This window comes from Scyliorhinus torazame, chromosome 7 (assembly GCF_047496885.1).
Source record: "Scyliorhinus torazame isolate Kashiwa2021f chromosome 7, sScyTor2.1, whole genome shotgun sequence".
Lineage (NCBI taxonomy): Eukaryota > Metazoa > Chordata > Chondrichthyes > Carcharhiniformes > Scyliorhinidae > Scyliorhinus > Scyliorhinus torazame.
In genome coordinates, this window is record NC_092713.1 from 95,164,889 (window position 1) to 95,178,044 (window position 13,156).

A 13,156-nucleotide genomic window follows, 5' to 3' on the forward strand; every position below is an offset into this window, starting at 1 on the left:
AGTAGGTCCTCCCCCGGAGACCCCGCATGCTCTTCGTCTATCCGGTGAATTTCCCTAACCAATCTGCCCATTTCTGCTCTGTCCGCCCTGTGAGCCCGAATTGAGATCAGCTCCCCCTCACTACTGCCTTCAGCGCCTCCCACAGGTTCGCTGCTGAAACCTCCCCCGTATCGTTCACCTGCAAGTAATTTTGCATACACTTCCGAAGTCTCTCACATATCCCCTCCTCCGACAACAGTCCTACGACTAACCTCCATTGCTGGCGTTGGTAATTCGCCCCCCCGACCTGCAGGTCCACCCAGTGTGGGGCATGGTCCGAGATAGTGATTGCCGAGTATTCCGTATTCTTTATCTCCCCTACACAGTCCCTGCTCACGATAAAAAAATCAATCCTAGAATATACTTTATGAACATGCGACTAAAACGAGTAGCCCCTTCCCGTCGGCTGTCTGGCTCTCCATGGGTCCACAGCCCCCATTTGCTCCATGAACCCTTTCAGCTCCCTTGCCATTGCTGGGAGTCTACCCGTTCTGGGACATGACCGGTCCAGCCCCGGGTCAAGGACCGTATTAAAGTCCTCCCCCATTATCAACTTACGTTAGTCTAGGTCCGGGATCTTCCCCAGCACTCTTTTGATAAAGTCAACATCGTCCCAGTTCGGCGCATATATGTTCACCAGCACCACTCTTCTCCCCTCCAGCTTGCCCCTTACCATAAGGAATCTGAACCCCGCTGTCTGCGACTATGCCTCAAATTGAACCCGCTTATTGATCATAATTGCTACCCCCCCTGGACTTAGAATCCAAGTCCGAGTGGAAGATCTGGCTGATCCAGCCCTAGTCTGGTCAGACACTTTCAGATGTGTCTCCTGCAACATAATTACGTCCGCCTTTAGAGCCCGCAAATGCGCAAACACACGTTCCCTTTTAACTGGCCCATTTAGTCCCCTGACATTCCAGATGATCAGCCTGGTTAGGGGGCACAACCCCCCCCCCCCCCCCCCCCCCCCCCCGCCGGTCAGCCATAACCTCTCCTGGGCCCGCCCCCGGCCCATGCGCCGTGCCAATCCTGGCTCGCCTTTTTGCCGCCTCCACCCCCGACCTCGTTTCCATTACCTACTTCAGATCCCCCCCCACGTCAGCAAAATATCTCCCCTCCCCCCAGCAACATCCCCCGATAACCCCACCCCTGCCATCCACTGGCTGTAATTCCCCCCCCCCCCCACCTGACTCCCTTGACTAGCCAATCTGCTAGCCTGGTGACTCATCGCTCCGGCGCCCCCTTGTCTCACTCACACTGTTTCCCCGACCTCATCTCCCCCTCCCCAGCACACCATCCCCCACTCCGACCCACTGGCGCAGTCTCACTAAGATGGGAAAGATCAAACAAGATGTAAACATCAAACAGCACCGCGAGGCTGCTCCAGGTACAACACAGTTCCAGCTGTGTACACCTAAAAGTGTTAACCCACGTCCCTTTCTGAGCACTTAAAAAAAAATAAATCACCGCAATAACCCAGTACCCGTACATCCCCCATCCGAAACAAACATAAAAACCATAGATATAAATGAAACAAAAGCCCCCAACCAACACCTTTAATCCCCATTGCTGATCGGCCACCCTTTTGTTACAATACAGGCTCCAGTGCCCTCAGAGAGCCCAACAAAAGGTGCCCACCACAACAGAAGAAAGAAAAAAGGAGAGAAAAAAAAAACAACAGAAAAAAGGAAAAAGACCATACGAGAGAGGGGGGTGGGGGGTGGGGGGGGGGGGGGGGGGGGGTGGGGGGGGGGTGGGGGGGGGGGGGGTGGGGGGGTGGGGGGGGGGGGGGGGAGGTGGGGGGGGGGGGAATACCCTCACCCCACACCCCACATCCCCCACAGGCAAAAACTGCCCATAAAAAATACACCACAAGGCACCTTTAAAGCAGTAAACAGTCGACCAGCAGTCCAGGCACAGTAGGCGTCCCTTCAAACAGTAATTCCCGGACCCCAGCTTGTGTCCGTGGCTCCTTTTTTCGAGACCAGCCCCTGATCCCTCACAAAGTCCATCGCTTCTTCGGGCTCGGAGAAGTAGTGGTGTTGGCCCTCATGCGTAACCCGAAGACGGGCCGGGAAGAGCAGACCAAACTTCACGTGCTTTTTGAACAACACTTCCTTAACTTGTTTAAAGGCTGCTCGCCGCCTGGCCACCACCTGGCTTAGGTCCTGGTAAATGCGAAGGACACTATTATTCCACGTGCTGCTCTTAGCACTCTTTGCCCACTGCAGCACCCGCTCCTTCTCCACAAACCTGTGGAACCTAACCACCATCGGACGGGGAGGACCCCCTGTCTCGCCTGTACTCTGTGTGCCCCCTCCAGCTCCGGCGGTCGCGGACAGGCTTCAGCCCCCATCAGCTGCATCAACAGGTCCTCCACGAACGCTGTGGCATCAGCTCCCTCCGCCCCCTCCGGGAGGCCGCTGATCCTCAGATTTTGTCTACGGGCTCTATTTTCCAGCTCCTCTACTCTGTCCAGCAGTCTTCTCTGTCTCTCCTTCAACCCGTCGACTTCGAGCGCAGCAATCGTCTGCGCATCCGCCTGCTCCTCCACTGCCTCCCCCAGCTCCTTAACGTTTTTGTCCTGGGCATCCAGTCTCTGGTTCAGCTGATCCACTGCCTTCTGAAGTGGGTCCAAGTTATCCCGCTTCAACGACTCAAAACTGCTCTTTATCACCTGCAGCATATTTTCCAGCGCCTGCTGGATCGCCGGGTCCGAGGTCCGTAGGTCCGCCATCTTTGCTCCTGGGTCAGCTTCCCCTGCACCTTGCCTTTGTCCCTTCCTCTCCCGTTTGCGCTGCTTTCTGCCCTCCCGCAGTTCTATGCAGCTCTGCTCGCTCCCCCCGTGGCCATCCTTTCAGCACTCCACAGCCCCTCAAAGCCGGGGAACCAGGTCCTCAAATCCCGCCGGAGTGAGAGTCCCCGAATGTGCGGCTCACTCATTGCCGCCACCGGAAGTCGTTCGTCGTGACTATATCTTAATCATTGATTACTTTTTGAACTATCCTGAGGTGCTGAAGCTGCCAGACCTCACCTCACGGGGCGTCATCAAAGCGTGTAAAGAGACATTCTCACGGCATAGCATCCCAAACACCATCATGAGCGACAATGGCCCGTGCTTCCACTGTCGAGAATGGTCCACGTTTGCCAAGAGCAACAATTTCAGGCATGTCACCTCCAGTCTGCACTATCCGCAGTCCAATGGCAAAGTCGAAAAAGGGGTGCACATCGTTAAGCAGCTCATCTGCAAGGCCTCGGACTCCGCTTCCGGCATACATCTTGCACTACTTGCGTACCGGGCGACTCCCTTGTCCACTGGCATGTGGCCAGCTCAACTGCTGATGAACAGGGACCTGCAGACGACACTTCCAGCCATACACCTGCCCAATCTTGATCACCTCCCGGTGCTGCAGAAGGTGCAGCAGCTTCGCGACAGAAGCAGGGCTATGACGCACCTGCCACCGATCTGGACGTGCTACCCCCCGCATACACGGTCAGGATCAAGATACCGGATGGTGGGTGGTCTGCCCCAGATCCTATGTCATACGCATGGCTGATGGCTCCATTGTGCGAAAGAATCGGAGGGCACTGCGAAAAGTTGCTTGCCCACAACCACTTTCCCCTCCATTTCCACATGTCGAATTGCCACCTCCAGACACCTCGAACCACGAGGCCACCAGCCGTGCCTCCCACTCGCCTGTAAAGACACCGTCATCCCCTCCACCACCTCTCCGGCGGTCGACGAGGATCAGACGCAAGCTTCAGAGACTGGATTTATGAGAATTTGTTTTGTTTGTTCTGTTCTGTATTTCTCAGTCAGTCACATTAGACAGACACATTCACATGTATATACATCTAAAAAAAAAGAAAAAGGGGGAGATGTCATGATATGCAAACATGCAACCAATGAACACTCAGAATAGGACACAACCAATGGGCAGTCAGGACACTCAGAGGTGGCAACACCACAAGGGGGCATGACATAAAAACTATAAAAGGGATGAGGTACTCACACCCTGCCTCTTTCCACAGACAGACATCTAGAGAGTTAGACAGGGTTGATCAGCATTATCACACCCCAGCACGTGGTTTAGAGCAAGCTGGTACAGTTAGACTGAGTTACTGCGGTTAGATTAGCAGAGAGTCGAACTCATTTTAGAACTGTGTTAATAGTTCAATAAACACGTTGAACTCATTTCAGAGTCTGGAGCATCCTTTAGTTAAGACTGCATCAAGTAGCAGCCTGTGTTATCTGAAGCAGCATAACACAACATGGGGAACCAGAGACTCATATTGAGGTGAATATTGGAGTAAAGTTGATGGCCTAAAAATGTAGGCACCTACTACCATATCTTTTGGATGCCAGCTGGTCAGTAAGTTCTCAATATAGCAGCAGGAAGAACATAGAAATTTCTGGCCTGAAATATGTGGCTGCCTTGGCGATGGCAGGTGTGCATGCCAATAAAGGGAAGAATTATTTATTTAATTTAAGGCCCTGCATGTCTTGCATTCATTATGTTTTTCATTTTCAAATGACCCAGTGTTTTGCATGCCTTTTAATGAGCTCACAGATTACTAGGTGGCGCTATCCATTCCATTTGTCAGAATATACGGTGTCTTCTGCCAAAACAAGATGGCTACTGAAACCTGTCCATGCATTGTCTTCAGAATCCATTAATGTCATTTGCTTTATTGCTGGGGACACAATACTGCTTGGATCTTATTCGGATCCTGAAGCCTTACACCCAGTTTTGAGCCCTGTGGTGGGCAGGCTGTTGGTGTGCGGCCACCCTGCAGTTTCCAGTGATCAGGATAGGGAGGGAGTGGAGGCTTCTGATCCACCTGGTGACAGCTGCAATTCTATTTGCAGCTCCATGAACTTCTTCCCAATTGACAGACATGGATTAAGGGGAGGAGACTGTGGAGCGGGAGATTCAGAAACTGCAGAGACCACTGCCATGTATTTCACCCCATTGTTTGTAGAACATGCCAACGTGAATGCTCATTTGGCTTCAGTATTTGGATGGCTGCTGGAAACTGTACAGATCAGCTACTTAATGAAAGGAGAGAAAACTGGAAAAAGTTAACAAGAAATAATATTGAGCCCCACACTGGATTTCCATGTTATTGAATTTTCTGTTGATTTACAAATGTTGTGACTTGTAAATATATATTACTCATCATGTGTAAATGATACTGGTGTGTGTCTGTCATTTCCAGGTGTTTGATGAACATGGAAAAGACGTGACTCCTCACCCTCTTATTGTCTTAGATGCTGCTTTTACACAAAGCAGGCAAAATAAAATTTTCAGCTCTCAGGATTTACTATCTTCTGAATACATGTTCAGTGGTACAATGTACCAGTCGGTTATGAGTGCTAGTTTTGGCGGACCTTTTACCAGGTAACTTTCTCATTTTGCCTTAATGCATCTCCTGTTGAATTTTAAAATTTGGTTATGTGATGGATTACATTTTGATCTCCGAAACATAACTTTGAGGGTAGAGCTGTCATGAAATAAATCTCTTCTTTCTCTTGGCTATAAAGGCACTTTTAGGGCCACCTCTGTCCAAATAGGCATGAAAGTGCCAGTAATTTGGCACATACTGCACGAGTCTTACTCCTGTGATTGAAATAACAGAATTTGCTTATGAGGTTGGGATGAAGAGGAAAATTGAATTGTAACATGATCTGAAATGCAATGAAAAGTGATACCTATGTATATATCTCTGAGCAACTTTTCAAAGCTCCTGGAGCAGAATGTTTATGCCTAACTGCCTTGTTGTATGACAGAATCACAGAAAAAATACAGTGCAGGAAAGGCCATTCAGCCCATCGAGTCAGCATCGCCACATAAAAGGCACCTGATCTGCGAATCCTAATCCCATTTGCCAGCACTTGGCCATAGCCTCGAATGTTAAGACGTGCCAAGTGCTGACCGAGGTTTATAATGGATGTGAGGCAACCCACCTCTACCACCCTCCCAGGCAGTGCGTTCCAGACCGTCACCACCCTCTGGGTAAAAAAGTTTTCCCTCAAATCCCCCCTGAACCTCCCGCCCCTCACCTTGAACTTGTGTCCCCTTATAATCAACCCTTCAACTAAAGAGAACAGCTGTTCCCTATCCATCTTGTCCATGCCCCTCATAATCTCGTACACCTCAGGTCTCCCCTCAGTCTTCTCTGCTCCAGCGAAATTGGCTCTTGGCTGCCCAATACTTACAGATACCAGGGGCGGGATTCTGCAATAATGGGGCTATGTCCCCACGCCGGCGGGAAAACCGGTGCCAACCACTCCGGCGTCAATAGCCCCCGAAGTGAGGAATTCTCACCTTTTTCGGGGGCTAGGCTGATGCCGGAGTGGTCCCCGCAGCTCCAGCCGGCGCCGATGGGCCGGCGCGAGTTCGCGCATGCGCGGAACGGCCGGCGTGATCTTGCGCATGTGCGGACCAGCCGGCGTACTTCCGCGCAAGCGCGCGGGTTCACTTCTCCGCCCCAGCCCCCAGGCAATATGGCGGAGCCCTACAGGGGCCCACAACGGAGGAAAGAAGGCCCCCATGGAACCAGCCCGCCCGCAGGATTGGTAGTCCCTGTCACGGGCCAGGCCACTGTGGGGGCACCCCCAGGGTCGGATCCCCCCGTCACCCACCCCAGGACCGCTCCCGCACACTTACCTGCCAGGTCCCGTCGTGTGTGAGGTGAGTAATTCACGCCGGCGGGACTGGGCAAAGTTTTACAGCCACCCGGCCCATCGGGGCCCGGAGAATCGCCAGGGGGGCCCCGCTATCAACGGCCCCCGACCGACGTGGCGGGAATCCCGCCGACCCCTGAAAAACAGCGCCGGAGAATAGGGCAGCCGGCATTGGGGCGGGATCCGGGCCTCCCCCGGAGGTTCTCCGACCCGGCATAGGGTCGGAGAATCCCAGCCCAGGTTTGTAAGTTGAAACACAATTGCTATTTATTTATAGTAAGTATAATGTTTAAATATGCAGTAAATGCAACTGAATAACAACAAGCTAACCTACTACCCCCTTTAACTGTCCCTCACTCTACCCACACACACAAGGCAGAAAAACACAGAGAGGGGGAAAGGGTTGAAAATAATAAGGGTGAAGGACAAAAGATAAGAGTCTTTGCTTCAAATATTGGTTTGCAGCATGCTTTCTTCACAGTATGCTTGTGGATTAAAGTCTCTGGTTTACAGCTTGTAATGATCTTCCATGCAGTTTAATAGTATTACTCACAGCTACTCTTGTAGAGGCCTCATGCTTCACATCAAACTTTCCTTACAGGCCTCTGCCTATTCTGGAGGAAGAATTTGTCAGTTCACACCAGCCTTTTCTGCAAAGAGAGTTGGTTCTCACTCTGGCCTTTTATGAGAATTAGCTGGATATTTCTGGAGAGTATTATCAGTTTCTGAACCTTTCCTGCACAGTCTATAATGGGTCTCCTGTAAACCGATTTTATTCAGGCTTTCTGCCAGGTCAAAAACAATTTTTCTGGAGGAAAACTGAGTGGAAAGAGAGTGGGTCTTCCCTCAAAGCTGCCAAAATGAAACTGAAAGCTCCTTCGATCTCTGAACCATTTCATTGGGATTAGGTCCAATCACCACGTGTTACCAGACAGAGTACAGCCATTTGGATCCCGCTGTTTGAATTAAAGATGTAGGCCATCACTTTCTTCTGCTGTCTTGAAGACATATGTCCATAAATCATCCATGGATCAAAATTGTAACGGCAAAAATAAAAGAAAGCCAAAAACAGGGAAATAGATGGGGAATAGACAAGAAGGAACACAGAGGATACTTACAATCTCTTCTGATCTTCATTTCCATTCATCTCAAACTATCACTTAGCCAAATTAGTGCCTCAGAGTTACACTTAGTGCTGATACCACTTTTAAAACATTGTTCTGCATCCAATTGTAACTGGGGCAAAACCCCACACGTTTTAAAAGTTTCAATTAAAAGCTATTGACTGTTACATTCAGGGTTAATGTGGAACTGAATACAGTACCACCACACAGTAATGTAAGAAGGCACATGACTAACCCAGTGCCAGGGTCAGCCCAGAGATGGACAGAGATGTGTGTAGACCTAGATGGAATCAGCTTTATATCTGTACCATCTACTGTACATACGTATGCAGTTTTGAGTTATTAATAAAGACTTGCTGTTAATATACACTAAACTACGAAGCCTACTTTGTGGTATCTGAAGCAGAATTCTTGAGTTACCATTGTTACTAATGCCCATGACTGGATAGTACAGAACTGCTTGTAATTTTGTACTAAATTGCCATGCATACTCCAAAAGACCTCAAGATGGAAATGAAAATCAGCAGATACTGGAAAACACTCAGTAGTCTGGCAACGTCTTTAGAGAGAGTTAACATTTCATGTCAATTACCTTTTATGAGAAGTAGATGTTGGAGATGAACAGTTTATAAACAAACAATGTGTTCACAGACAGCTTAGGTAGAAAGAGGGTGTTCATCTTCTGTTCTGATCCACTGTTGCTTTGTAGACTGATGAGCATCTGTGACCAGTTCAAACGGGAGCCTCGGGAGCCAAAGTAAAGTGCTGTAAGAGAAGCTATATTCATTAGAAACATGACTGACAAATCTTTTGTCCTCTTCTACATCAAGTCTGGCTACCCGAGTGGTTGGAGCCATTTAAAACCCCTTTGGTTGTATGACTTGAAATGTCTACTGTAATTATAACCTGTAATTTCAAATGTATTGAGGCACCTCAGAATGCCCCAAAAAGAAATTGAACTGTATTGCCCTTTCTTTAATGTCCAATTTGAATTGTTATAGAATGGACTTTTACAAATGTTGTGAATAAAGTATATGTTTTGGGTAAAAAATAGAAATGGGGCTCTTCAGTTTGCCTCCTTTCACACAGTTGATTCACTTCCTCTTCTTCCTCCTCACTTCCTCATGTTTTTGCTGCTCGCCGTATCGGTAGTGACAAGGGCTGTCCCCTAATGATGACAATCTTACACAGCCGACTACTACGAATCTTGGCATCTGCTGTACTCAGTGCGGCAGGATTCCTCCAGCGTATTCCAGGATAAATGCCAATGGGCTGTCCAGCTACATTTTACATGACAGCATTGCTCTCATCATATGCTACTTATGTTTGTATGTTGCACTGGAGTTATTAGCTATATTGCACATTAACCTCCCTTTAGTTTGCTATGGTGGCTGAAATGCAGCAGGTACAGTGGACTGATGTAAAATGAAGGCATATAAATGCTGTCGTTGACCTGCTTGACTCACTGCCTGCACACAAGCTGGATGTTAAAAGAGTACAATCCCTTTTAGTTCCAGTAGAGGGCACAGATGATGTGCAGAGTCCACAAAGTAAAGTACTTTCAGTCAATTACAGCTTGCACCTTGGGGAAACCTGCAGTTCTTGCAAAGCCATGTACCTGCCCTGCCTTCTTTATCCCTGGCAACCAGGAATGATAGTATTTTGCTGCCTTTGAATAGACAGTCTAAAGTGACCGTTCTCACACAACAATGGACAGCACACTACAAGATGTTTCAACTATCTCTAGCTCTAGTCTGAAAGGAACCAAACACCTAAGTGTTCATTGCCATGGTCACCTTCATAGCCGCTGACAAAGTGGTCTTTGCCCTGGTTGCAGCACTGGCTGCAGCAGATGGCAGGTTTCAGTGAATGCATCCTTACCAATGAGTTAAAATTTCATACACTGTTCCTCTTGGAGGTTGATGCAGGGAAATTGCTCTCTGAACATATTTCGTAGATAGGGCTTCCTGCTGAGAACCCTCCTCCCCCTTCTCTTTCTGCTAGCAGCTCATCCTTCTCCGTATAGCCCCTGTTCATGCTCCCAGTTGTACTGTATTCCAAGGGGAATGCCTGCGTACTGTATCTGGGAACAACTGGTTTTTCCAGAAGTCTCAAATTCTTTTTTTTCCCGAAAATAATTTAGAGTACCGAATTCATTTTTTCCAATTAAGGGGCAATTTAGCGTGATCAATCCACTTACCCTGGACATCTTTGGGTTGTGGGGGCGAAACCCACGCAAACACGGGGAGAATGTGCAAACTCCACACGGACAGTGACACAGAGCTGGGATCGAACCTGGGACCTCGGTGCCGTGAGGCAGCAGTGCTAACCACTGCGCCACCGTGCTACCCCAGAAGTCTGAAATTCAACAAAAAGTCCTTCAGCACCTGCCACACAACTTGAAACAACTTCTGCAACTCGAAACAAAGCACAGTTGTAGAACTTTAACACCAGCCAGGAGAAATCAGCCAGCAATTAACCAGCAAGTGGTTCAATAGCCTTCCCAGTACTAATTGATTAACCTTTTAAATAAAATTGGTGGGGAAACTTGTGAAGCAGTGCAAAGTTTAGAGAGTGTCAGCTAGGGTGTTGAGCTCCAAAACTGCCCCACTGACATCAAATCAATTTTATTTGCTGATTGACAACATGGGGCAGATCTTCCTGTTTCAAATCAGCAGTGCTGGAAAGGGCTTGGTCCTGTGGCCTCAAGGTCTATGTCACTGAACTGGTAAACCACAAACCTAGAGCAATGCTTTGGGGTTCCAGGATCAAATCTCACCACTATTCTGAAACAAATCTTGGAACAGATCCATGCTTATTTTGAAGTCAATTGAGCTTATTAAGACCTTCAGTCTCAATGGAACTTTGTGAGAGGTGGCTGGGATTACGGAACCCTCATTGTATATGCCCATTGAGACAAGGTATGAATGGAAATGGAGGTAGGGAAATTTTGTTGAAGATGAGGGGAACTGGCTGAAAGGATTCAGTGCATGGACTGAGCAATTGCAGTGGTTTATCAAGGTAGAGGGAAGAGGTAGGGGTAAGATCATTGTCACCTCAAGGTAAATGTTTTCTGACATTTACTGGGCATCAGGAGGGGTCCTGTGCCATCTCACAAAGGCCATTGAAGTAGCACCCTGGCAACGTGCACAACAATGAGGTGACCCTGGGTATCAAGAGGCCACATCGGAGGGACGATCGCCATGCACGAGAAGGAGGTACGACCTGGAGTACAGAGTTGACTGGAACAGCAAAGCTACTGTCACGATGAGGTTATCTGTGTACATGTGATATTAATAATAATCTTTAATTACATCAGCTGCACAAACATATATTGAACCGTTTGAAAAGGACTTTTAAAAGCAAGGATGGACACTGGCTTAAGATGATTCCACAAGTCACCTGATGTCTGGTATTACAAGTGACCAGGTTTTTGGAAGGTTCCAATATGGAATATAATTAAGACATGCCCAGACATCTGCCTATGGAATTTCATAACTTCTGATGTCAATAACTACTGCAAAAGATTTATTGAAATGGTACTGTGTTATGACCCCTTATGGGGTCAAGGACTGTGCTCCATACGATTTCCCCCTTACACAGCTGAGTATGAACCGGAAATTAAGGTGGAGTTTTGCCTTAACAAGGGGGAACTACTCAGTATAAGGGTGGTCCTTCAGGTAGAAGCGTTGTAGTTTAGCTATTTGTGTATACCGTGATAAACTATTGTTCATTTCTACCCTACCGTGCGTTCCGGTTGTCCGAATCCTGACGGGGTTGTTTTGTCTGTGGGCTCTGAGAGGCCAATACCCAAAGGAAAGTCCTTACGGAGGCCAACTTAACCTGCCAGTGGGTTGTGGATATCGCCATTTCCTGGGAGAGTGTGGAGCGCAGACTCCAAGAGTTGCAGGGCTTGTTGATCCTGAACCTCGGTCTCTGTAATTTTCTTGGAAATTTGTTCTTCTATATCTCTCCCACTAGTTGGGCCAATGGAATATATCCAGTAGTGTAATGGTATTTATATTGTTTTTTAAATCTAAACAAACAGATTTTTTCCTTGACCCCGCGACAGTACCTTCACTCTCCAGAAGTCTAATCATAGAATAGTTACAGCACAGAAGGCCAGTTGACCTGGCAGGTCTGTGCTGGCTATCTGAAAGAACAATTTACCTTGTGCTACTCCCCTGCCTTCCCAATAGAATAATGCTCTTCCTAATCACCCCTCTTCCTTTCTTTCCTTTCATATCTTTCCTGAACAAATCTGATCCAGTCCTATATGCTTTCCATCTAGGTGTCCCTTATTTACCACATTCTCTGCATTCACACACATGCACAGTAAATCTAATTTACCTTTGCATTCCCTCTTACTCTGCCCCTACCAACTGTCCTGCCATTTCTTACTCTAATGTTAACTATCTTTCCCAATTCTTTGTGTACCTTGTTTTACCTTCCTAATGTTATCTCCTGGTTTCCACCCCCCTTCCAAATAATTTTAATCCTGCCCAATGGCACTCCTAAATCATCCTGTAAGGATATTGGGCCTGGCCCTGGTTTGGTGAAATCTCTCTGCTCCCATTTCTCCCAAATTGGTTGCAATAGCCCAATAATCTAAAGTGCTCGCTGCAAAATCGCTTTAACCATATGTCCTCATATTTCTACACTCACTAGCTCATGGCACTAGAAATCATCTGGAGACTTCCGGTTGCGGCGATGACCAGCTAAGCCGCACGTTTTGGCGGCTCCAGCTCAAACGGACCTTCGGGCTCTTTTAAGAGCCCCAACGGGAAACTCTTTTGTGACGAAACCCGGTGTGGGGTGAGGCAACAGGGAGTCCCCCCCAGCGGAAAAGAAAAATATCGGCGGCGGCCAGATCTCGGAGAATCCTCGAGGGCAGCGGCAGAAGAAAGAAAGGAGCAAGATGGCGTCGGAGGGATCCCAGGCGACATGGGGACCGGACCAGGACGAATTTTTAAGACGGTGTGTGGAGCTGCTTAAGAAGGAGGTGCTGGCCCCGATGCTACAGGCAATCGAGGGGCTTAAAGAGACACAAAAGGCCCAGGAGATAGAGCTCCGTGTGGTGGAGCAGAAGGTAACGGACAACGAGAACGAGATCCTGGGCCTAGTGGTCAAAATGCAGACGCACGAGGCGCTCCATAAGAAGTGCATCGAAAGGATTGAAGTCCTGGAAAACAGTTCAAGGAGAAAGAACCTCCGGATCCTGGGTCTCCCCGAGGGAGTGGAAGGAGCTGACGGCGGGGCTTACGCGAGCACGATGCTATGCTCGCTAATGGGAGCTGAGGCCCCC

At 48.5% G+C, this 13,156-nt stretch overlaps 1 protein-coding gene across 2 annotated transcripts in view; it reads left to right on the forward strand.

The window, feature by feature from the left end:
• Window positions 1–13,156, forward strand: part of dnai4 (dynein axonemal intermediate chain 4) — a 401,481-nt gene that overhangs the window by 58,851 nt on the left and 329,474 nt on the right. For both annotated transcript variants that reach the window (XM_072511088.1, XM_072511087.1), the window contains exon 3: window positions 5,260–5,441. In XM_072511088.1, the coding sequence (XP_072367189.1) occupies window positions 5,260–5,441 (182 nt within the window). The remainder of the gene's footprint in view (window positions 1–5,259; window positions 5,442–13,156) is intronic.